Source organism: Thunnus albacares, chromosome 5 (genome assembly GCF_914725855.1).
Source record: "Thunnus albacares chromosome 5, fThuAlb1.1, whole genome shotgun sequence".
In the NCBI taxonomy this organism is placed as follows: domain Eukaryota; kingdom Metazoa; phylum Chordata; class Actinopteri; order Scombriformes; family Scombridae; genus Thunnus; species Thunnus albacares.
Window position 1 is genome coordinate 25851300 of NC_058110.1, and position 26602 is coordinate 25877901.

A 26602-nucleotide genomic window follows, 5' to 3' on the forward strand; every position below is an offset into this window, starting at 1 on the left:
CACTGCGCTCTCTGAAAGCTTCTTTAAGGATTGAGCCTATTTATTAAAGACTGATAAGGTATTTATGAATGAAAAATAGATTTGTGGTTCAGACGTTTGGTATAGAGACTAATTATGAGGGGATAGGGGTGAATGGTCAGAATATGAACAGTATGTAAGGGTTAATATAAGTTCTATTGGCTGTGTGTTTCCAGTTTAAAGATTTTTTTGCCATTATTTGATAGATGAAAGTGCAGAGCGACAGGAAACATGGGTAGAGAGAGAGGGGTACTATGTGCGCCAACGGTCTGCAGCCGGAATAGAAGCGTGGATGTTGTGGTTATGCGGTAAACGTTTCCAAGCGCCCCGTGTGTTTCCAGTTTACTTCTCCGCCATCTGTGACTTTCAACCCTCAGCCTTGACAAACACGTCAAATTTAAATTTGTGTGGAGTGTACTGCAGGCTGAGGACTTCGGCTTGAAACTCCTGGTGCAAAAGCTGGAGCATCCCCCTTGGAATATCCTGACCTCATTAAAACATTGGCTGGATAAACGCTTTCTGCTGTGGATTAGTATGACTTGTACTAGAGCGATCTGGTTACTCTGGTCAAATCGCCAGACTATTCATACCAGTTCTGATGCTTTTTGTGTCATCACACTGCCAAACCTGAACTGTCAGTTATGTTTTTATGGGCGTCAGTGCCCAGAGAATTCACCTAATCGAACACGGGGTCATGCTTGATTAAATGTTTATCTTCATTTTAGCTCCTTGCCATGCATGGCTTTCTCTGTGGAGAGTAATTAAAACGACTCCCACCAATTGCTGATGTTTACAGAAATGTTCATTAGCTTCTCAGGGGCAATCAGTGGAAATTAAAGGTCATGTTTGTCCATTTATCTTTTTGTTTGTTTATTTATGTTTGTTTGTTTGTTGTTTTTATTTTTCATTTTTTTTGTTTAGATGCACACAATGTTACAGTAACAGGTGCCGAGAATATGTCACTGAATTGAGAAGGGTATCCTGCAGGGATTCTTTTTTAACCAAGGTTCAGATTTTATTCATATAAGCTCTTCATTGAACTACTCAGTTGAGGTTTAGATGGCAAAATGCCTGCACAATTTATTCTGGCTGCTGAGAGAGCACAGTTTTTCATCCACAGTGTTGCCGTATGACAACTTTTTTACTATTTCTTTTAAAAGTGTTTTTAATAGAAAACACCCGGGCTAATTTATGTCTGTGTGGAGTCTATGTGGAGCGATCATATACTTTCATCTTACTGTAGTTTCCACTCAATTACAGAGTTTACTAAATAGATTTCACAGTGATTTTTCATCTCATCTGGCTGTGGGAAAGTAGAAGACAGGAAGATAAGGAATTGGCAGAGTTTCTTTGGATGGCTGACTTCATCGTAACTTCCTGTGAGCTTGATAGCTTTACTGATTGCTAGTGTTGTAGCTTACTGTGAAGTGTCAATTGCGAGGCTACGGTGTAGTGAGGCAGTTGTAATAGGAACCCACCAGTCAGGTCATTCAGGGGGTCCTGCATGCTAGAGGGACCCTTTGCTTTTTCCTCAGGATGTGCACATCAAGGCAGGGGTCCTCAGTATTCTCTGAAGACAGGGGTATCCACTCAAAATTGCATGACCTCTATTGTAGCAGATACAGGTCACTCCACCTCCTGTGGGAAGCCTCTAAATTGAACCCAGCTTGTGTCTTCGATTTCTTTCCAGCTCTCTCTTCCTCTGGTTTCCCTCCTTTACTCTTATCTTCTGTCTCTTTCCCTTTTCCCTCATGTGTTCACTGAGCTGCAAAGCTATTCAGGTATAGACGAAAAGATTTCTACCTTTCTCTCGGAATTGCTGGGTCAGGATTTTTCTGTGCGGAACCATTTTGTAATGGAGTTTAACTTTATTTACTAGATAAAGGAAAATGAGTTCTGCATTTGATGTGTGCGTCTATGCTTCAATAAACTGTTATATTGTTTCATATACAGTAGATGTTCATATGAGTGAATACCTCTGGTGGGATTGAATGGCAGTAGTATTATCACATTCACTACCATGATCTGCTCTGTTATCAAAGTAGCCTCCTGGAGCTTTAGGTGATATGTTTTTTTAAATTGAATCTTTGTATAGTATGTTTTTTCCACCGTTGATGCTGGAACTACTGAACCTGTTGACAATAATGAGGACTTTTTTGGGGGACAATGTTCTTTGACTTTCATTAATTTGGGATGGTGAATCACTGGCATTTATGTATATAAACTTTCCTGATCTAGGAAAGTATTATGAGATGTTTTGTCTACATCTGCTGCACTGATAACTTTGTTAATTCTTTAAATGAATTCCTTAAATTTCTCAAATAATAAGATACTCAGAAAAAGCCTATATTATAGGAAGAAAACAGTGAAAAGAAAAAGGAAAATGGAAATCGGCCAAAATGGAAACAAAAAACTAAAACCGAACTGGAGCTGCTCACAGAGGGGGTACATCAGAGAAAACATATAATAAAAAGGCAAATTTAGCACCACATTGACAAGAACAGACAAAAAAGATGCACGGAAAGAGATTGCAAACAAAATTAATGCCAGCTTTACTCTTGTCGCTTGTATCCCCGTGGAATACAAAAACAGTGGTTTAACATCCTGTCAGAAGTGTGTCAGGAGATTGCAGCTTACAAGAAAGACTCTGCTGCAACTGGTAAGCTATAAAATTACTCTATTCTGAATTATGCATATTACTTTAGATAACATATTGTGCATGACCAGTGCTATATTGTTCAGCGAGAGCGCTTAAATGTTTTGGGACCGCCACTTGTACAATCAAGTTTTTCAAGTTGACATCATATCTTAAATAATTATGTTTGAAAAGAACAAGACACAGTCTGGTGTTCTGCTGTGTATCTCAGTTATAAAGCAGCCTTTGTAGGGAATAAAGTTTTCTACCCCGACACCATGAGGAGGCAACAATATGAACAATGTTGAGTCGTAGGCACAGTGCAGTGGCAATGGTTGCGTGTTTGCGATATCAATATAGACAAGTGACTAAAAACTTCACATCTAAATATCTAAACCTGTCTTATTTACAGATAATCTGCTAATTGTTTAGGCTGACTAATTAACCATCCATGAATTCATCCCCTCATAAAACTTAAGAAGAGACATAAGTTTCCATTTTTAAATTAATAGATGACATTGACTCCTCTCCGGTCTCCTTTCTAATGGTATTTTTCTTTTGTACTTACAAGCTTTGTATTTCCTTATCAGTCAGACATTGCCTCACACTTGATTTAGTGCTGTCAATGAAGGAAAAAAGCCACTTAGCTCTCTTACTGTGACAACTAAGGTGTCACCCATAATTCAAAGGGTGTTTGCAAACATAGACATAACACATTTTAGTCAGCAGAGATGTGGTAAATCACCCCGACATCACAGGCTTGTGTTCTCAATCCAGCCCATCATGCTATATTAAAACTTACTCATGCTTTAGATGAAGAGGATGCTTTGTCTACAGATTTTTGTTTGCAAACTATATTCTAGTTTAGTCTTAAAATCAGCTAATCAAAATTCTGAGACAGGTTTTCATCTTCCTACTGCAATGTATTTATTATTTTTTTATTCTTCTACCTACCCTGTTTTTATTCACTGAATATTTCTGCTGTATATTTATGTTAATTTCTTAAGATAACTCATATTAAAAGGAAACATACACTTACAGAGTAAACACAAGAAAACTTTTGAGCATTTGAACATCATGCACTACAGATTCTACTCTTTAAAGGATTATTCCAGCAATTTAGTATAGCACTTTTATAAAAGTGGGGACCTCAGAGGAGACAGATTAAAAAAAGACTGGTCAAAATCGAAGCAGCTGAGGCTGAGATATCCTGACATTTAATCACTACTATGTGTCAAGCTCCAAAAACACTGGATCCTACATTTCACATAGTGCAACTCAATAGCGTCTTTTCTCCTGAATGTCCTCACCTTTCATGACATCATCAGGGTTATTTTCTCAGACTTGACAAAACTCCCTCCAGTGCCACAGAAGACATTGTTTTTTTATAGGCTGTGTATTACTCATCTTGACGAGTAAACTGGACTCGTTATGTGTAAAATCAGTGGAGTGCCCCTTTAAGTGGAGCTTCATTTGTAACTGAAGTTGTGTTGTCATAGCGGATTTAATGTAAAACAGGTATGTATTTAAAAAAAACTAACCGCATGCTCTGCCTCAAAATTGAAGGTAGTTATTATATAATTTAATATTGAACCTCTAAGTAGACTCCAAGTTGGCATTCACTGTCATAATCCTTTCCAATAACATCTCTTCAAACATCCACAAGCAAACTCTCAACATAACCTCTTACTGATTATCTACATTCAGCTTAAGACATTTGTCAGAAATAGCTAATTATTAACTTTATATAGATGTTAAGAAAATGCATGTTTTTTTATTTTGTTTTCTGCTTTGGATCAACTAATGCATTAATTATTGATTGATTATTCAAACTCCAGTCAGCAAATACTAGCCTGAATGCTTGATATGGCTGAATTTTAAGGATCAGAGAGTTGCCAAAAATCTTGATTAGCTCTCGCCACAGACTTATTTTTTATTATAAATCAATAGTTTTCCATAGTTGTAGTAAACTAACAACAATTTTAATATACTGTTAGATTTGAATCGATACCTCTGACAGTCTTTTTCTTTAAAATTTTATTATAAGGTTCACAATGGGTTGTATTTTATTTATTTCAAGGCTATTGTTTTGGATTACATTGATGATATGATGTCATTGTAAGTTTGTCCGTTCCTTGTAGTTATTGGCTGGATTGGCTATAAATTTTAAGCACACCACATCCTTTCTGATGGAGTACATCCATCTGAACAAACACTATCTCGGTTGAACTCCTTGCGGAAATCTCCAATAAAATTGTGCCTTCGCTGGGCTGAGCTTGGGCTGAGTTCATATTTGGGAGGCTTTCCCTTTCAGTTATATTTTTGTTGTCCATTTTTAGATGTTCTAAGTTGTTTCGTAACACTTCATGTAGCTCAGTATTTGTTCGGCTCTACTGCTTGTCCCATTTTGTATTTCACCAAGGTTAAACAACAGCGCCGGCCGGCAGAAGAACACCGTGTATCTTTTTATTTTTGTTGAGAGAGTGAAAGCAGGGAGAGAGGCTACTTCAACTATTCCTTAGAGGGAAGAGGATCTTTTTTTAGAGTATCAAAGGAGCACATCATTTCCACACTACAAAATATAACATGTTAAGATGGAGTTGAGGTCGGAAGATACTTCATCTGGCACTAGATGGAGGAGGCTGCTTTGAGTCTTGCTGTCTATCTTGTTGTGTGTTGGTCTTTGATCTCTAAAGGTCCTTGAGAATGAGAAGCCAGCAACAACAGCAGGCTGGGATTCTCTGTGGGCCTGTTTGGATCCCAGCCCATCATGCCCTTTTCTATCTGATGGACAGCTCCAGGCATGGCAGTGCCTCTATAGCCCTGCTGCATTAGGCCTTCATCTGATTAAACCCTCTCTCATTGTCAAAGGCGGGGAACTAGAACTAGGGCTATCATTGACCTTGTTTGTAAGCAGCAGGGAAGGCCTTAAAATGCATACATTTTCTTACATTTATCCACCCTCCAATTATCATTTTTTGCTAAACCAAAAAGGCTGTTAAGCTTAAACATAGGGACACCTGTGTTTAATGTCACCGCACACTGTTCATCTTATATTTTTATTTTTAGCTCTCATACTGCATGTGTTCAGCATTTATAAAATTTGCAGACGAGGAACCTGAGCATTTGGCAGGTTGACACGACTGTGGATGCACAGCTGACTGGGCTGTCATTTTCTGTTGTATGAAATGTGGCTGCTCCATCTAGAATCAAGGGCGACTAACTAACGAGGTGTTCGCATCAAATCAGAGATGCTTATTAGGCCGATCTTAATTCTTCAAGTAAGAATCAGAGAATCAAGTCTTGTTTCTAGAAATTTAACTACAGATCTTATTTTGTAATTAAAGCCTGATGCTCATATAATAAAGTCAAATACAAAATCAACAAACTTCAAATTTTAAAACTGTATTTTTATAGTATATACTTCTACGGCTGCAAAAATCCTTTTTTGAATTCCAGGGATATAACGGTGTTCCTTTTTTTTTTTTTTTATCAATTGTAAGGTTGAAATATATCTTACTTTGTTACAGTTCTCCTTCATAGGTCGCCCTGACCTTTTGAGATATTTGTATTTCAGTGGATCACAGTATCAAAGGTTATTCCCTATAAGTTCATTGTTTTTTTTCTTATCAAAGCTGCCCATTCAGGCAGCTCGTAGGATCCTGGTCCAGCAGGATTCAAACGTCCTTTTGGTTGGATGTCCTTGAGCCCTTTGTTCAACTGGGCAGTATGTGAAGTCCCCTTTCTCCTCGAGATGTTTACACATCAATAAAACTGGCTGAATTTGAAAAATAAAGCTGACAAGGACATAATGATCCATCCCACCGGTCTCAGATCCAGGACTGAATGAGTTCTTAAAAACCTTTTTAGCATAAAGGATAAAGTTGTAGAATAAGGAAGCTCTCGGTAGGTTTGTCTTCTAATGGTTGTTTAAAGTGATAGGTCATTTATTCTGTTATTTTTTTAATGATCCTTTCTTCTTTGAAGTCAAAGTAAAACAGCAATGAAAGAATCCACCTTGTGCTCTTCTGCTGTTTTACTCCAGTCACTTGAATGTCTAAAAGTTATCTTCTCTGCAGCAAATCTCTCAAATCCTGCCAAGAAATTATTGCCAAAATATGTGTGTATCAAATAAAAGATGAGGACAAAACAGTTTCCCGGTGAAGAATGATACTAAACTTTCAAAAAAGTGGACACTGAAATGATGAGTGACAGCAGAGTGAGGTGTTTATTTTTATTGCACAGCTCTCTCCTTTGATTATATTCTGCACTAGTGCATTTTCTATCTTCTGTGAGTGATCTGTGCAGCTTATTTCAAAATAGAGCAAAATAGGTTGCTGCAGGGGAGCTACTGTACTCAGTAGCAGGTATTACAATGTGGAGCAATAGTACAAATTTCAGTATATGGTTTCCGCTTCTGTTCAATATAACAATGACATGATTTTACATTAAATATTGTCAGTGCAATTCTTTAAGATATGCAGCTTGTTTATCCCCTGTTTCCAAAGATTGAAACTTATTTGAATAAATGTACATTACAGATAGCCATTCAACGTGTTTCCATTAACATATTTTTGAAGTATCACATTAAAAAAGCCTAATGGAAATGCCAGAATTTGAAATTTCAATGAATTTAGCGAAAAGGTTTTTACGCTCGCTTGAGGTAGATTTCGGAAATGACGAAAAAGAGTTTATATGCAAAATGGGTAATGGAAACACATTTGTCAAATAAATAATGACGTAGCAAACGTTTAACTCACAGGACTGATCAGCTGTTTCCGCTCTCGGTGTCTTCCGGTGTCTTCAGGTAGCATGAAGCATGACCAGTACTAGCTGGCATGAAAGAACAATTACAACTTGCTTGATTGAAACAAATTCCTCTCTCCATTTTTCTCTCGTCAAGGCAATATAACTATTTGTTTTGTTTCCGCTACTTCTTCTACTCTGTTTACTGGTGGATGATTTAAGTCTATACCGCCATCTCCTGATGAAACTATGCATTGCGTAGCCTAGTTTATCCGCTTCAAACTAATTGATGGAAATGCACCTAATTCGCATTTTCCTTTTTGCTACATTTCAAAAGTTTGCTTAAAAATTCTCTTGCGAATCTAATGGAAATACAGCTAATGTGTGTGACGCAGTACTCTGATTCGCTTGTGGCTTTTAGTACCTTCTCTGAGCAGTGACATTGGTTTCATCTTTATTCTGTAGGTGTTTCTTTTGCATAATTGAATGTCCTGCCTCCATTTTTGGAGACAGTTTGTGGTTAAGAATAGTTCCAGCTTCAAACAGTGATGAATGGGGGATTGTTGTTTGACTCAGACACACTGGTTGGTGTTGATTTTTTGGTGAGAAACAGCAGAGTTTGCTCTCTAGCTTGGGCCTAAAAGGCTGAGGTGTCAACAAAGTGTATTTCGAGAGTCCATAATAACCTGTCCTCCTCCCCTCCTCTTCCTTCCACTCCCCTAGCCTGTCCTTTAGCAGAACCTTGAAGCACCATTGAAATTCTGCACTGCCTTTTGAAATCTCTGTTGATGAGGCAACATGGACCCACAGTGGCTCTGCTGTTCTCCCACTGCAGGATATTTTTCAAAGTCATGTTTATATACTATAAGTAGAAAGGAGTGAAAGTGCTTTGATGGTATCTAACAATGAAAATGCTTAGAAATCTCTTCTGGACTGGAGGCATGAATGCTTGAGCTGGGCTGTGTTTTTCCCATGACATGTTCACTTTCTCAATAGGACATGCTGGTAACTGTTGTCTCTGCATCACACGGTGTGACTCTTGGGTTATATTATGTGTAACCAATCATGCGTGACACTTACCGAATGCACACATTTGTTAGCAGAGATTACTAGGATCTACGAACACACTTTCATCACTTCAGTATTTTAAGGAAACACACAAATTGGTCACATTCAAATCGGGAGACAGTTTTCTCTGCTGCTTGACTAAGGAATGATTGATGTTTGTGATTCCTTGTGACGATTTTTATGACGCTTCATACATATATCTCCAGACTGACAAAAAAATATCTTCAAATGCAAATCTGATCTTGTTTTATGCCGGCTGGTTTGCTGCTATCTTGAGAGATGATTGTGCTTTACTATAAAGTCAGCTGCACACACATCTTCATTAAACGTGGGTTGATAAACCATTAATCCATTCAAACACTGTTTTATTTCCATTTATTCTTGTCCGCCCACACAGTACAGCAAATAAAGACAAAATCTCCCTGGCTTCGTTCAGACTGACTCCAGCCCTGCGTGAAAAAATCAGCCCCCTCTTTCATTTGAATGGTGGCAGTCCGGCAGCACAGCAAATGCAGAGGGCTCCAGCTAAAAAACTCAAGGGTGTCAAGCAAAGATTTTAACCTGGCTCAACGTTTACCACAACACAACTTCATACAGCAAGACTCTGCTAAGTATTATAAACTGGTTTCTGTGTTATGGCGTCTGATGAGCCTTGAAATTCCTGGATCTTTTACTCAAATTGGACTTCCTGGATCGTATTTCATTGTCTCACCAGTACCTGAAGCGACACACTACCACCAACACAGCCTTTTGTGTGTTGTTTTAACATAGGACTATTTTCGGTCTGAATGCCTGCTCTTATTTGACAGAAAACTATGTCATCGAACGACTCTGATGTAGTAATTAGGGTTAATAAAGGGTGTTTTTTTTTTTTTTGTGGACACAACTCTATTTCTCTCTGTGTCCAGTCACTCCTGTGACCTTTAAGACCATCTACTGTATTGAGTTTCCAAGTATCGTGTATAGTATGTGAATTGATCATAAGAGGAAGAGATATGTTCCAGTAAGACTTTGCACAATGTGTGTGTGTATGTGTGTGTGTGTGTGTGTTCAGCTGTGCCTCTTTTGCCATTCATGTAGTGTTGGGGTTAGGTCAATATTATATTAGCACTGCCATCGCATTTTCCACAGCCCCATGAATAATGTAAAAGTCAGATATCCCTTCATATAAATACAGCCCATTATCGCTCTGTATCCTTGGTAGACGCAAGACTGCTTATAGTTTCTTCCCACAGATTTGATTAACCTTATTGCGTGGTATCGCCGAATGATGGCCTAAAGTTGTTGCCACAAGAGATAGACCCCTTTCTGTAGAGAAAGAGACCTTATTGTGACGTTGGTGGAGACAATCAATGGCCTTTATCTCCGCCAGTGCATAATATATCCTACCAGAGGGTTGGTCCACACATCCCTGTAATGTATTGACCTGCACCGCCAACATTTATCAACTGGACTTGCTGGCTAAATAATTTAGCTTTTGAGCTTAGACTGTACTTAGTCAGTGGCGCCCAGACCAGGTTCAGCATGCCAAGTTAGATTGATGTGCTTCACAGAAGGGGGATGCAACTTTATTAACCCTATCAACCAAAGAAACTGGAGTTCAACTTTTTGTATCTGTTTGCTGCACATAAACACATGCTCAACAAAGTCATGCACACACAGGCCCCATTTTATTGGAAAGGTCAAACTGCAAAGTCAGCCACTGTGTAGGTTTGTGGCTTTACTCTGCCTTATAGATGTTACAGCTAATGTAACACCTGGGAAGTTGCTGCCTGTGAAACTCGAACCAGATTGTACCCAGAATCAAACCTTTCATCTTCTGGCTTCTGATTGGCCTTTTCTTATCTCTGAACCAAACTTCCCCCCTGTTAGACAAACACAATATATCCTATTCTGTTTGAGGATAAGGAAACCTTCTCAGACAGCAGTTTGTCCTATATTAGACTGATTTTCTCAACTGTACATTTATGTTTGTCCTGCTCAGTTATTTACTCTTCAATTGTCACAGGGCCTATAATCATAGCCTCTTGAATCAACACGAGAGCTTTAACCACTGTTGTCAGCAGATAGAAATTGCTTTCATTTACAAGAGCAAACTACAGATTTTTTGTAAGACTGTTAGTGGCAGGTATAAAACCATGGAAGCTTGCTTTAGTTCTCAAATCGGAGTAATTGAATAAAAAAACCCAACATTTTCTTTTTTAGAAATGCAGAATTTGTTTTGATGGTGTGAGTAATATTTAAAAGTTAGCCCTGAAGCTCCTCTCTCAGAGAAATGTGTGAAATATCATTAGACATGCCTTCAACAAAGGAAAAAAGAGCATCAAATTCTTAAACGATGATAAATCAAAACTCTGAATTCTGAACTGAAAGTTAACAGCAAAGTTAAATTAATATTTTCCATTTCTCCCGGTAGTATTTCTTTGCATCTTTTCCCCTCACACTTCACACTTCTGTTTTGCTCAGGCTCAACTCCCTCCTCTTGGATATTTGCACTCTGTATTAATAAGAAATTGATGTTGCCGATGACTTTTAGCAAAGCAACACCAGATTACCATACTCAGCATGAATACTAAACAAGAGGAAGGGACGTGTTCAGGCTCAACCTTGATCTAAAATCTCCCTTTAACCAAATCACATTCCCCAAGATGAAAGAGGGAATTGTTCTGATAGGCTGATCAAAGCAGTGTATCGCTGTACTATAAAGGAACACCTGGAAACCTAATGGAGAATTCTGTTGGAGCAGTGAGGGCACTGGGCAATACATAATGTATTTGTACATAATGTTTATGTAAACATCTGCTCGGGGGTGTTCTAAGTTATTTATTTGATTTATTTCATTCTCCCTGCTGGTGTTGCTGATGATGTGCTGATCCTTAGTGGCCAGATCCAGGGACATGAAGGCTGGTCTCGTGGTGTCCTTGGCTTTTTGAACTGATGCTTGTTAGAATAAACCTACTGCATTTTGATGGATGTGGCTGTTTAAGCTTCACTACTAATGGTTTAGGGGGCCCGAATGGCCAAGATGACCTCCTGACTAACAAATGTCTTTTCAAATTAATTGTTGACTGGATTATTGAAGATAAATCTAATAATTTGCATTTATTTATTTAATAGTTACTTACCTAATCTTTTTTTCTACATGCTCGCTAGATGAATATGTAATTTAAAAAAATAATGTAATAAATGAACCTATAAAATCATTTTTCTTTGGAGAGCCACACTCAAATGCCGTCTACACTGTGAGATAATACCTGAGGCTTTAGTCATCAAGTTAGTCCAACTAGGTTGCAGTGTGTAAGAGGACATAAAATCCTTCACATCCAGTAAAGTATAATATAAGGTATTTTAGATCATGTGAAGATTTTAAATATTTACTGTATTGTGGACATATTTCTTCATTTACAGATCACAAATTGCAGTCTAACCTAATCTATTGCGATATGTTGTGGCGCATTTTAATCATGTTCTGCATGCTGTAATTAATGACATATTGAACAGTCACCTAAATTAAGTTTAACTCCATGAAAAATGGACATTTCATACCATAATGCCTTCACGGATATATCTGAAATTTTGCAATTTTAGCTGAAGGAAGGCCCAGACAGAATCTGCATAAACATAATACTTTCTGCACTACTTCTTCAATGTTTCTCAAGATTGCATCACCGTGTGTAAGCCAATAATCACAAGTATGCTGATGGAAGCTTAAGATATCACACTGTGGCAAAAGCTAATGTCGGTGTTCGATTGAAAAAAAAAAAAAAAAAGAATGACATTTTAATACAGATTGTCTTGGTGGTGTGCAATAAGGCATCAAAGAAGGAATGTATATTGTCACTGCATAATGAACTACATTGGACTCCTTCTAGTGGACCCCTAAACCTGTTAGCACAACATGCTATCTGCTGCCAGTGTGCTGACATGATGGCTTTTCCAGTGAGTGAGCAGGACTGCCAATAGTGTCTGGGCCGGAATGGGCTCATGGTGTAGAAAGGAGAGGAGAGCGAGGCTCTATGCTGCGCTATAAATACCCCTGTCACGCTTATATCAAATAAGCCCCACACACTAAAAGGCTGGTGTTAGTGTTCAGGGTATTTTTCACACATGTCTTCAGAGGTCCAGGGGGTCTGGAAAGGTCAGTGTTACGCTCAATAGCACATTCATATGAGTAGGTTTGTGCATTGATGTTTATCATGATGGGTGTCGCAGATAAAAAGTATCATTAGAATTAATTATCCAGGGGGTTATGGGATAAGGCTGTGAAATTGCTGCATCCAGCCACTGTTACATTTATCTTACTCCACATAGCTGTGTGGATGCTTGATGAATGACTGATTTAGATATTAACCAAACAAGTATTATTAGCATACATATATTGCATTCAAAGTGAAATCCTTTCAGTCTTTTCCTCTCTCATGGAGATAAATAGCATGTTGCAGTTTGATGTCAAAGAATTTATGAGGCAAATTTAAAGCTGACACAACATGCTTAGGATTTGTTTATTTTTCTTGAATGATCATTTTAAGACATGTTCCTTCCTATAGGTAACACTTCTCCAGATTGCCTTTAATGAGCGCTGTTAGAGTTAGAATTGTTACATTCAGATTTGTTTCCTAGTTGTGCTCCAATAATGGCTCCCTAGAGGCTCCAGTGTTGGGGAACCCCTGATTTAAAAGGCAAACACGCCTGCCTGATGCCACCTCCACAGCTGCCTGTGCCGATGATGATGAAGTTTCCAGGGAACGGATGATAATCCTGACACTGCATCCTCCTAAGTCAGTGAGCCATGCAGTATAGATATGGATGTGTCGCTGGCAGATTGGGAGGTAGATTTCCCATCTACACCTCCTGTGGTGGCTGGTGCCTCGGGGGAGCAGCTATGTAAATAATGAATGCCTGTGGGTGTGAAACATGCACAGATAACCTTCAAGACAGGCGCGGATCAGTGCCTTCACATTAGCTGATAGGATTAAGGTTAAAATCTACAGAAACCTCTCCATAAGAAAACACAAATCTAGCCACAGCGAATAGCAGGTTACATGGGTACGTAGTGTTCAGCTGATAAGGCGAGGCAGAGGTAATCACGGGGAACTTGTAATAGTTCAGCAATCTGATGATGGGAATGACAGAGCTACATATCTCTGACTTTCTCCAACTAAACAACAAAATGAGCAGCCTGACTACTTTTAGAATCATTTCAGTGAGTTCCACTTGTTTGACAAAATGTAAAAGTCATGACTTGCTGATGGTTTATAATTCACAGAATACTTCTAAAAGGAGTGACTTGTGTATTCAGATGACTGCTAGACTTTTCTTGAGTCCACAGGCCTTGAAAGGATGTTCAGTGCCTTTCTCCTATGGCCAGATGATTGGTCTCAGTATTCAAATTCAAAAAACAAAATCTCACTGAAATCTGCATGTTTCGAGGCTCTGTTGAGAAACTAACAAACTCATTGAGCATATGTTGGCATCCATAAGAGAGGAGAATACGTGGGGAACAAAACTAGTTCTTTCTGTTGTCCCATCTGTCTGCAGAGGATTTTGTGCACCCAGCAGCGGCCTGCTAGTTTCTCTTTCTCACAAGTCAGCTCGTGCTGTGCAACAAAGGATGTCCCTCAATTCTCTCATCTCTGTCACGATGCCCTGCTCACAGTCACTTCAGTTAAAGTGACATCACAGAGTTGGAGGCTTGAGGGACCAGTGCTAATAGTGGACTCGATGAATACATCTGAGGGAATGAGATCCAGCATGAATGACCCTCCAATTACAATAAGACAGTCTTGTTTGGCTCTGATGAACACATAGAAGTTGTTAGCTGGAAATGATGAATCTGGAAATTAGTGTCCTTGCTTCATATTATTTGGCTGTGTGAGAGAATTACACCTGGAGTAATAACTCATTAAACTGGAGTAATTAGCATAAACAGCTGTAACACAATGACCCCTATTCATCAAAGATATTGGGACTTGCATGTTTTATGATGTGTATCTATCTATATGTCTGTCTATCTGTCTGTCTGTTTATTTCTCCACCAGTAGTGCTACACTATACTAACAACACATTGTATTGCATGTTGGTATGAACTGGCATTGCCTGAAGGTCAGGGACTGATGATGCCCATCTGTCTTTGATTCTTATCCCCGGAGCGAAATGTTTATGGTCTGAGTTGGAATGAGGAAATAGAGGGTGAGTGAAAGAGAGACTACAAGAGAGATGAGGGGTTGTGGCGTCATTGTTAAGCTGAGCTCCAGGCTGGTCCTGAAGGACAGTTAAACCTTAAGTCCAAACCAAGCTCAGAGAGAGCGGTGGAAGTTAATCCTCCATCCTCAGGCAGGTGTTACACAAAGGCTAAACATATACATAGGAAGACCGACCAGGGGAGAAAGTTGGGATAATTGAAGTCTGCTAAGAAATGAGCATGTGCACCCTTAGGGTGAGTCAGTTCTGCTTTGTGGTATTACTTCTTAATGTTATCAAGGTAAAAGAGATGAGGGTTTCATTGCCCAACCTTTTTAACATTGTTTATTGCTACCCAGCTTGGGAATTTAAAGGGGACCTATTATGCTCATTTCCAGCTCTATATTGTTATTCTGGGACTCTATTAGAGTAGCTTTGCATGATTCACAGTTCAAAAAACTCCTTTTCATTTATTTTATACTGGCCCTTTATGCAGCCCCTCAGTTCAGCCTCTGTCTCAAACAGGCAGTTTTAGCTCCTGTCTCTTTAAGACCCCCCTCCCAATGAGCCCACTCTGTTCAGATTGGCCAGCTTTCCGGAAGCCCGCCATTGGTCAGCTACATCAGAGTCATGTTAAGTTACCGCTGATGCAAACCCAACAATTCCTGCTTTACTGCTTCATATTAAAAGCTTTTAAATGACTAAATAAAGAGAGACTTTTATTGTGAAGAATTTACAGGAAATGAAACATGTTCCTCGCTGAATTAGTGGCGCTAAAAACCAGTTGAAACAACAACATATGGACGTATTTGGAGCTATTTGTTCAGCGGATCAGTTAGAAATAATGCAGGGAGGCATAGTACAAGCAGAAACAGCCACAGTGATGATGATGTTTGATGAAGAGCTGCAGAGGACCAGCAGGTAAACTACTTATTTTATTTTGCCGTGCTGTGTAATGGAAAAACACTCACAGCATGCCAGCTTGACTCGAGTCATGGCTCGGCGTGACTACCCCCAAAACAATGAAAATAGAAAATCACAGAATGTTAGCAGAGTGGAGCAGTGAACTTGCACACTGTGCGTGTAGCAGATGTCCATATAAAGAAATCTGTCATTAGCCGACGTTGACTCGATCTGAAAGTAGAAAAAAACATTGGAAACTGGCATTAATATGAACATCTAACAATGTAACATTGACTGAAAATAAGTAAAAGTATAATAGGTCCCCTTTAAGAGAGTATTGAGATGGGAGTCTATACAGCACCAGTGGGTGAACTAGCTTAGCTTCATGTTTTATATTTTGTAAAGCTGCTCTAGTCAGGGATGAGGAATAGCTGTGCCTCATGCTACTGGCACTACATATTAGCCTATCAATCACAATAAACTTTCAGCTTAATATTTGTCGAATGAGAAGTTTATCGATCAACAATATCAGCTTCTGTGTCTATTGATAAAAAGGCATGGCAACAATGTAAGCCTCCGCTGACCCAGGGAGATTTTCTATTCCACTAGCCTTAATCATTCATGACACTGCCCGTTGTCTCTACAAGGTGTCTTTGTCTTTGACTGTCCTGATTCCCCTCAACAGCAAAACAGCCAAAGTCAAATTGAATCCAGAAAGGAGGATTTTAAACGGAAAGATAAGGGGGCAGATATGCCTTAATCATCATTTGCTCTTGATTAGAAAATCAATGGCCTTTGATGCCAGAGTGCATGTCTGCCTTTGGAGTTAAGAGTGTGACAATGACAATGTGGACTGGAAAATTGGCCTTTTAAACAGCTACTATCTCTTTGTTGTTTGGAGCCCCATTCTTTAATGCAGTAAAAAGTCTCCTCTATCACATAATGTCTGCCTGTCAAAGAAATTACTTTTTCTCTCGCTCCTATGTGAAACTTTGTTAAAGAAATCCTTCGAAGCTTAAAAAGCACAGGGAATTTCTTAGTTTGTAGAGCTGACTTTCTCAGTATTTCCTTGATTTATGTAACAGATGAGAAATAAAGTTGTCACTCAATTCTCTGTGGCAGTTGTGAGATATGCCAAAGAGAGAAAATCTTTGATGTCTTCCCAGGTTTACCTGTCAAAAATGTTTTAAAGGCAGTGTGTCCCAAGTTATAGTACAGCTAGATTGTTGCAGTCAAAAAATCTTTGCACCTCTGAACTGCATAACAGTTTTTACTCTGTTGATATAAGAAAAAATATACAGTACCATAAGAGTTAACTCAGGATTGTTTTTTCTTTTTTTTCAGTATGCCTTCTGGCCTTTATAGCCTCCTTGAAAATGAACATTTGTACCTCCAAAAGAGCTGGTAAAGAAGTTGAGCAAACATGTTACGAATAGAATACCAGCTATACTGTACCTCAGCATACAGTTAGTCATGCTTCCTTTAATTATAACAGAAGATGAGGAGGATTCGCTTTCTCTTATTAATATGCTGTGGATGATGATTTCTAAACTCGGCTTACCAGGCATCTTTCCCTCACTCTCCTGTCCTCTCTAGTCTTTGTCTTTGTGCCATGCTGTTGTACTTGCTGTGTTTTTACCAGCTCTGCATATCGATCCTGCTTTATCACCACCGGCTCCCCTTGCAATAAGCCTGCAGGAATATGGATGAGGTCTGGTTGGCAGGGGATGCACTGCTGATTAATATGCTCTGCGTGAGGATATGATGAAAATTCACATTTATACGTCTTATATGAACACTGATCTCTGTGTGGAGAACATCTGTAATGGTAAATGAGAGATGTTCTGTGGAATGGTGATAAAGGGGGCCGTTTGTGGAAATCAAGAAATACCAGTCGCATTTACTAGCAGTTTGTTCTTGCTTGTCACGTACACTGTGCACTAGTGTACATAATATATTGATTGCAATTCAAATACAGATCTGACAGCTCCTAATCAGTGTAAAGGTATTAACTGTTGCTATCTGTAAATGGAAATGTCAGAATTCAGCCCCTGATCTGTTCCCACAGAACTAACATGTGTGCACATCTCCTTAAGGTTACCTGGTTGATTCCATTAAGGGATAACAGTCTTGTAAAGAGGCAAAATTAGCTGTATCTTCTTGTTTTATATGTAATTTCAATACAATTTATACAAACGGTGTGGATGCTGTAATATTTCATAGACATGACACTTGAAAGACTTTGAGTATAAATATAACAATAATTACTATAGTAAAAAAAAAATATATATATATATATTCGCAGTATATTACTTAATTTTTTTAATTTGAGTTCAAAACAGGATTTTACACGATTGTAGGTTAATTTGCTCAAACTGGAAAAACTGTAGAGAGGAGTACACTGAAGCTCTGTTGCCATTTTACTAGTAGTGGTTGTTGATGGCATCTTGAATCTGATATTCTGATGTGCCCTAATGTTATGACAGTGCATTGTGAAGCTTTGCTTCAGCAAAGAGACATTTTTGTCACCCATACAGAGTTTAGTTTTTTCTTGCATTCCCCCATTTAATATCAAAGTAACAGCCTACATTTATTGTAATGAATCCTGATATATTTTAGATGGATAGTAAAAACTATCATATTGTTAGTTTGGTGTCAATAATCACAGGAATATAGGGGGCATAGGGATAAAAGGGTTTTCCTACTACCACAGAGCTCTGAGTTTGAGCGCCACTTTGTGAACACAGTTGGCAGTGTTGCTGGGTTAGTGTCTGCTACTGGTTGCACAGGGTGCTTGTGTGAAGCAGGTTGGGATCCTGAGGGGATGGAGTCACCCTATAAATGTGTTATGTCCTCCCTTGTCGTCTTTGGGGAAAAACACCTGGTAATAACATGTGATCTGTATCTGGATAATGACAGGCTTTTGCATTTACACCTGGAAGGTGACATTCAACTTGATTTTTTTCTTAATCCTGCAGTAGCTGATTTGCTGGCCACCTGGTGGCAACGGAACAACCTACAAATACATCATTGACATTATCACCACCATTTAAGTTGATAAGGTGAACCTGTTAACAAACATAAGCCTATTTACACATCCAGCAGATATGGAACAAAATAAGCATTAATTTTGAACAGTGGTACTAAAAGGTGAATGTAAGTCAAATATTCATTCTCCTTTTAGCTTTGTTTTTGTTCTACACCAACTACTGAGGGAAATACCTGGCTCTTTATCTTCTAAATGCTCCACTTTGTTCACCAGCTTGTCACTAACTTTTCTGTTGTTTGGGGCTGGGTTTTATCTAAGCTGTTTTGCTTGCTTGCTGTGGCTGAAAATTATATTGATGAGATCGGTTGCAGGCCAAAAAAAAGAAAGCAATGGGCTGAAACATGTTGAAAAGCTCTGTAGAGCTGAGGGGAACTCTGGAGTCAGGTAATAATTGTATGTTGGTGAGATGAGGTCTGGGTGAACTGGTCACATTCCAGTTACAATGGGTTCTGCATGCATTTACACCTTGCAATAACTTGCACTTCTCCTTATATAGATAGGATGTCCAGATACCAAACAGCATGTTAATGCCAGGTGTAAATGGGGTCCATTTGTATTGCTGCTCACATCCTTCTAACAGTAAGAGATAATGTAGCAGTGACAGGAATCATCTTTGGATCACTCTCAACTGGAATGAAATGAACTAATTGTAAAACCTACCTTAGCTGGGATGAAAGTTTTAAAGTTTTGCCTAATGACATAGCACTTGCCAATTCACACTAAATAAAAGATCTCAAACCGCACATTAATATGCCTCAATGTCGACTGCATTTTAAAAGAGAAGCCAGAGAACACATTTAAAGCTGATATTTGTCTGAGCTGTGCAGGTAAATGCTTTAGCAGTTTTGCCCTTGACTTGCTTCAGTTGGTTTTGCACTGAATAAAAGCATCATTTTAAGAGAATTACGTAGCCATAACAACCATCTCAGGTACAGCGTATTGTGTCAGCCGCAGTTGTTGAAAGTGAAGTAGTGGCTTATTCCCCCAGGGGAATAGCCACATCAATCAAAGAGTAGTGATATGTCTTTCATTTTTAACTATAATAGCCCTGTTTCCTGTTGTGCCTTCCAGATCAGATTAGTGATTGAGTACTAAAGAACAGTGGACAACCTCCGTGTAAGCCACTCAGGTACCTACACTAATAAAAGTCACTTCAACACCTGCTCTCAATGTAATGTAAACCATAAAGAAACATGTTTGGACACAGCGTTCAACAGACCTTGTACTGTATATTATCCAAGACATTATTTGCCATACATTGGATTCCTCTGTTCTGAATGCAGATAGTATTCTATATACAGACACACACAGTGTACTGTGCTATCTATATGATGGAAAAAATGACAATAATTGCATTTGCAAAAGCATGTAACTACTTAGATGCCATTTATTATTCATTTGATTGTAATTTTACAAGTGCTTTTAAATGCAATGTTGTTGCTGTGCAAAGACAGTATGGTGCTGCTGTAGTATGTACACGCAGAACATACGTAGGCAAACAAAGCATATTTTTTGTATTTATATATAGCATCTAGTCTAGCTTTCGCCCATTTAGTTTTTGTTTTCTTAGAGAATACCTTGTGGCTCTCTTCTCTAATCCATGCTGCACACTGTGTTCACAGCGTGGCAGTGTGTTCCACACTGGCAACCCTACTGTGTGAAGGTAATGATTGCAGGTGTGTATGGAAACCACTTGTTGGCATGACAAGATGCAAGTTGTATCTCACAAACAAACATTATGTTTTTTCTCCTGAATGATGAGTCTGTCACACCTCCTGGTGTGCTTTTTTTCTTCAAATCTCACCTGCACTGATGTTTCACTTCAATGATACACTCTCATTCCTGGTTTATTATATCCTTAAGTAAATACAATTTATATACCTGTATATAGAGCAGTGTTTAATCTTGTTTAATCTTGTTTGTGATGTATTGCTTTTTTTCTGACTTTCACATTTTTTGTACTACGTATGCTATTTATACACAGTACTGGACAGATGTACAGGTGTACAAGCCGCCATATTGGATCCACAGTTGAAATTAAACAGCAGTTGCATCATGCACTCTGTGTTACTGAGTCCTCCATGGCTCTCGTGTTTAATATGAATACCTCTGTGACCAGAGATAAGGCCGTTATGGCCATGACAAGGCCATGTCTTGCTCTGCCATGATGCTTCTATTGCTCCTAGTGCCTGTTTGCTCCCAGGGCCAAAAACAATATGCTGTAAATTGCGCTACGGCCTCTTCAGGTTGATGTGCTGCCTACGAACGTGATGTGATTGGGTATCGATTCACACCACAACGCTAAAATTGCCTGCCTCATGGCCCCAGACACCAATAGTGACAGCTTCAGTACTGGACAGGAGGAGTACCATGGCATGAGTCTCTGGGTCTGGGAAAGGATACCTTCTCTCCGCTTTCTGATCTTCACCTTCTCCTTCTCCTTAGAGTGGAAAGGATTAGAGATTAAAAGGACAGAGCCTCCCTGCTGTATAGTATGAACATATCACAGCTACATATACAGCAACATAACACAACCAAGAAGCTTGGCGGCCCATTTTGTTGGCATTTTGTAATCCCTTTACAAAAAAGGAAAAAAAAAAAATGTAAACATCCTCTTTTCATTAAAATGCCAGTGATATTTGCACATGGACAGTTTTTTAATCTGTTCAAGTTTTGACATTTGTGACACTGAACAAAGATGGTCTAGCTTTCTGCTGGCTTTTCAGTTAAAAGTAGTGGTGACACAGCACTGTCAATCTGCATTCAATATGATTAAAACATGCCCTGGATCCTGTTGGAAGATGAATAATGCAAGAGAAATTGCTTGTGTAATGAATAAAAGGCAAATAATCCCACCACAATTAACTCCCCTACATACAGTATGCAAACCAGTCATGCTCCATCTACTAGGACAAGATGTCCAGCTGAGGTAAACCCACAGTAGCCTTGTCCTGATACAAAAGTATTGTTGCAGTTTCAAATGAATTGAACATGTCCTTGCGCTCTGCTATGCTGTTTTAATAGCTGGCATATCTTTTGATTTATTAGGAGGCAAAACAGCCTTGGAGGTATTATACGAGTAAAAAATGATTGAATTTTGTATTATTGAAGAATTAAATGCTAAACTGGTTGCAAACCTAGAAACTGTTTTCATAGAAACCCCTAGAACTATCCCAATGCCAAGTATTTTTCTTTCTTTGAATGTTGACTTTTGCTGATTCAATCAATGCGATTTACACAGCAGTAATTTAACATTCAGTCCAAACCCCAAGTTACTCACAGGTGGTAAATAAGGGGCTGGTGGTGTACTTGTCATTAGCATTTCTGTGCTAGTAACTCAGATGCCTAACTTAACAACCCACTGGATTGGTAACTGACTTTGCTCATCACTGGCATTCCTAATCTAAAATAAAAGACTATTTAAAGAAATGTATTCACAGTGTACAATGTATGTAATGTATGTATTTGTGTGGGGCTCAGAGTATAGTGATATCCATGTTTCCTGTTTCTTTTCAGATAGTGCATAGAGTGTGTGGCCTGCGACTTTCAATGTAATAACATACATTTACTATAATGAATCCTGATATCACCTACGAACTGTCAAAGTACGGGCATATCTAAGGCTAAAACCCGGTGAAAAACTATAGAGGACACCACAGTGCTTTCACCAGCTGCAAGCTGTTTGGATAGGCTCACTTATGATAATATCTACAGTACATCGAACAAAATCATTAACCTCCTGGATTGAGGGAATTGCTTCCTTTCCAAATGAGACTCTAATCAGGCAATGTCACAAAAACCACAGGCTCATAGACATTAAATGTGTTTTGTCAGACTAAATCTAAGTTAAAATGTACAGAGCTGAAACAATTAGTCCATTAATCGATTAGTCAATTGTAATTGTAAACTATTTTGACAATTGATAAATCATTTCGAGTAATTTTTGTAGGGAAAAAAATGCCAGAATTCTCTTGTTCCAGCTTCCCAATATGTTCTGGTTTCTTTAGTCTTTTGTGATAATAACTGAATATGTTTGGGTTGTGGTCTGTGGGTTGGGACATAAGAAGACATTTTGGAACGCCACCTTGGGCTTTGGGAAACAGTGATCAGCGTTTTGTTTTTGTTTTTTCATTTTCTGACATTTTATAGACAAACAACTAATCAAGTAATTGAGAAAATAATTGACAGATTAATCGATAACAAAACTAATCATTAGTTGCTGCTCTAAAAATTCACCTTTTCTCCAGTTTTTAGATTGCAAAAAAAGCAAAATAGACTCAACACCATTTTTATAAATGTTAAAGATATCAATTTAAATTCTTCAACATATTTAAATCTTAAAAAACGCCACATTTTATTAGGTTTTCTTTAATGTGTCTCATTCAAACTGTGCAATGCAAACGCTGAAGCTCTCCTCCAGCATCACTCTCCTTTGGCTTAGTGGGTGTTGATGTCCAAAGCTGAGGCAGTTTTCTTTACACACAGCAGAACAAAGCATGATTTAGGGAAGAGGGAGGGCAGCTGTAGTTGATATATGTGTGTTTTGCTTCATAGGTGAGAAGAATGATGAATGGATGAATGGAAGTCCACAGCCACCATAATGGTACCCCTGTGTACCATGGTAGAGGGAAAAGAGGAAGGGTGTACTTGAGAGAATAGAAGTCAGCCTCTTCAATCAGGACTACCTAAAAGAATTCTTGACGATATATCCTTGTTGTGCTTTCATGATAAGCCTAATGCTGGGGGATGGGGGATGGGGTTGTGGGAGTATGAGAACTGAGGGGTGGAGGGTGTCAGTGGGGGGAGGTGGGGGGAGGTGGGGGGGAATCAAATGGGGCGTAAGTAAGGTATTTTTCTATTGAAGAACAAAGAAATAAAATGTGTTTACCTGACCACAAATGCTTTAAATAAAGTAGGCCGCCGTGGGTGAAAGTCACAGAGGAGTTTGGTTTCTATTCCATAACAAGACACAGTTAATAGAAGAGCCTTTGAAACACAGCAACATGGGTATTTTCAAATATTACTTTTCTTTCTGTTTCACATGTTACCACTGGTGATATACAGGCAACATTTATGCTTAGCAGCATGGCTCTAGGGATGGCGATTTCGGTCTGTCGGTCCGTCAGTCAGTCGGAAACTGAGATTACATTTTGTACAAACACTCGTGGTCCCCAGAGGATGAAGCCTACTGACTTTGGTGATCCCTGACTTTTCCTCTAGCACCACCAGCAGGTTTACATCTTTGGCTTTTACTAAAAGATCTCAATAATTATTGTGTGGATTGCCATGAAATTTGGTTTTGTTAAGTTGAAGTTTTAAGATCAATTCCTATGAAACTAATGACATGTCTACCATCCTCAGCCATAGTTTAGTGCTAATCAGAAAATGTCAGCATGCTAACATGCTAAACTAATGTGTGTCAGCATTTACTCCAAAGCACCACCATGCCTAAGTACAGCCTTACAGAGACAGTAGACTCTTAGTCTTGTTAAAAGAAAGACAACGCTGTGGTTTTGTGTGTATCGGTGTGTGAATGTTAACATTTGTGTGTGTATGTTTTCGAGTCTCTTTGTCTGACTCTGTGTTTGCAGTTGTCCTGTCAAGTCATTTGTTGCTGAAGCTATTAATTCCCCCCAGTCCTCTGATCCTGTTGTGCACTCATTTGCTGATATACTTGGTCTGTCATTAGTCTATATGCCTACTCTGCATGTTGGAGAGAAATATTGACATTGTCAAAGTACCACTCATTGCTTCTGAGTGTAAACCGTGCTTTTACATATCAGGTGTCAAACGTAAAGGGTAAATTCATCAGTGTATTCACACCTCAGTGATGTGGCAATTGTAGTCCCCTTGGACATAGATTGGGAGAAGAGGCACTTAGAGGGAGAGAACAGAGTGAGCAGCAAGATGCTGGAGCTGACCCAGCCATTTTGATGCATATGTTGCACAGAAATATTGACCAGCTCTTTAGTCTGTGCCTCCCCTAGGACTGGGTAATTGTCTGTCTGTGTTTCTGTTGTTTAAACTAACTGCATTTTGGCAGTCTTCCTCCTCAAATCAACAATGGAAACCTTGGCAGAACAATGATGGAAGACAGTGGATGATCCACGACCCATCTCCTATGATCCATACTGATCATATCACAAATCAATATCTATTCATTTAACAAATACATTCTGAAGAGCTACACTACGTTGCTCTTGAAACTTATTTAGATTTGATCTTTTTTTTTTTGAGAATGGATCCTTTATTTGGTTCCAAAAGTGGCTTAATTAGTAAAAAAGACTCGATGCAAGTTAATTGTGCTCAGTGTTATGATTTTTGTGTCTTTAAAACAATGATTTAGCTTCCAGGATCTACATTACAAAATATGATGGAGTACATTAGGGGAACACTAATAATAAATCTGAAATTGGGAATATTGAAATTTTAAGATGAATGCCAGCACTAATTAGTGGCCAACTAGAAGTTATTATAGCTGCTTTCAGTAGTATTAGTGTTATTATCGTAATTTATGTTTAACTATTTGCAACCAAACCAATCAGATTTGATGCTGATCAGCGATGTTCACTCACTCATTCACACGCTAACTCACACAGTCAGGGGTGCTAAACTGAGGACGCTGTGCAGAGGTATTATTCTATCTAGAGAGGGAACTTTTCTCTGTACATGTTCATTTTTCTTACACGGCATCTGATGTTGCAATTGACGTGCAAATTATGCAATTAAGGTCGCCTCTTGGCTTCACTGCTCTGCAAATCAACAGCGCATTGAACATGTCCAGGCTGTACAAAATTAAGATCACCAAGAAAGCATATAACAAAACACAAAATTAGACATCAATGTGTTTTTGATCTCAATGGAAATTACATTATAAGAAAATATGTGCAATAATGTCTGCAAAACAGAGAGCAGTTTGTGTACGTCTAATCAACACTTTACAAAACAGAAGAAACTCGTGGCACAGGGAGATGCTGTTTTGCAGAGTGACTAAATTTAGATGTTCTTACGATTTGTTTATTCTCAAGTGGGTGAGCATGTTAGATAGAGTATAGAAAAATAGTTATCACAAATAGTGTTTACATGACAAAGTAATCCAAGAATACATTACAGAAAATGAGCAAAATGAATCACCTACACTAGAACAATGATCTGAAAAAATGAAACTTCTTGGGTTAACAATAATGCAGATTATATTCATATGAATAGCTACTGTACTTCTAACTACCTTTAGGAGCAATAGCTTTCACACAACAATCTCACAACAATCTAATCATAATCTGATTTTAACTGCAATGTTGTTGGGGACCAAACAAGTCAGGCACAAGAGACCTCCAAGGAAAATTCACAGTTTTATTTACCCAAACTTAAAATGTCCATGGGAAACAAACTCTTTTAATTTGTGTATGACTACATTTAATAGAAGTTGAGAGTATAAAACAATGCAGCTCTTTCTAGACTCCTTTAAAACTAAAGTCCAAAGCAGAAATGTAGCCACAATGAGCAAAGAGACACAAACAGACAAAAGAGGAAACATTTATGCCCTCTCTGGCTAAACTATGAACACAAAAAGGAGTGACTAACACACACTGCATTATACTTTAGTAAAGGTATGGCATTTATATTTGCTCAAGATAGTTTCTTTTTCTACCTTATGTTCTTTAAAACAGAATTTGTGTTGAATAACAATCTATGAGTTAAGTTCATGCCCAGGCTTTCTCTTTTGCTGGAGGAATACCAGACAAAAGCTAAGACAGCCACAAAAGTCACACCCGATGATAAATAATGTGTCACTGTTTAACTTATAGTTGACTGTGAATGCTGATTTCACCTCATGACAAAACAGAGGTTAAACGAAAAGTCTTAGGAAATACACTTTATCAATTTCCTGCCAAGAGTAAGATGTGAAGATTGATACCACTGACACACAAAATGGTGACTTATCATTTTTATACTTTGGTTTTTGTTCAAACTAAAGGACCAGTGTGTAGGATTTAGTGGCA

General features: G+C 38.6%; 1 protein-coding gene across 3 annotated transcripts in view; it reads left to right on the forward strand.

Annotated features, from left to right (window-relative positions):
- Positions 1–26602, forward strand: part of LOC122982445 (calmodulin-binding transcription activator 1) — a 51561-nt gene that overhangs the window by 21156 nt on the left and 3803 nt on the right. Inside the window, exons 4-6 of one of the 3 annotated variants that reach the window (XM_044351736.1) lie at positions 19671–19728; positions 20222–20275; positions 23154–23337. The exons of 1 other annotated variant lie outside the window; for it this stretch is intronic. In XM_044351736.1, the coding sequence (XP_044207671.1) occupies positions 19671–19694 (24 nt within the window). In that variant the 3' untranslated portion in view covers positions 19695–19728; positions 20222–20275; positions 23154–23337. Of the gene's footprint in view, positions 1–19670; positions 19729–20221; positions 20276–23153; positions 23338–26602 lie in introns of those variants that run through there. One more of the 3 variants, XM_044351737.1, reaches the window with a different exon arrangement.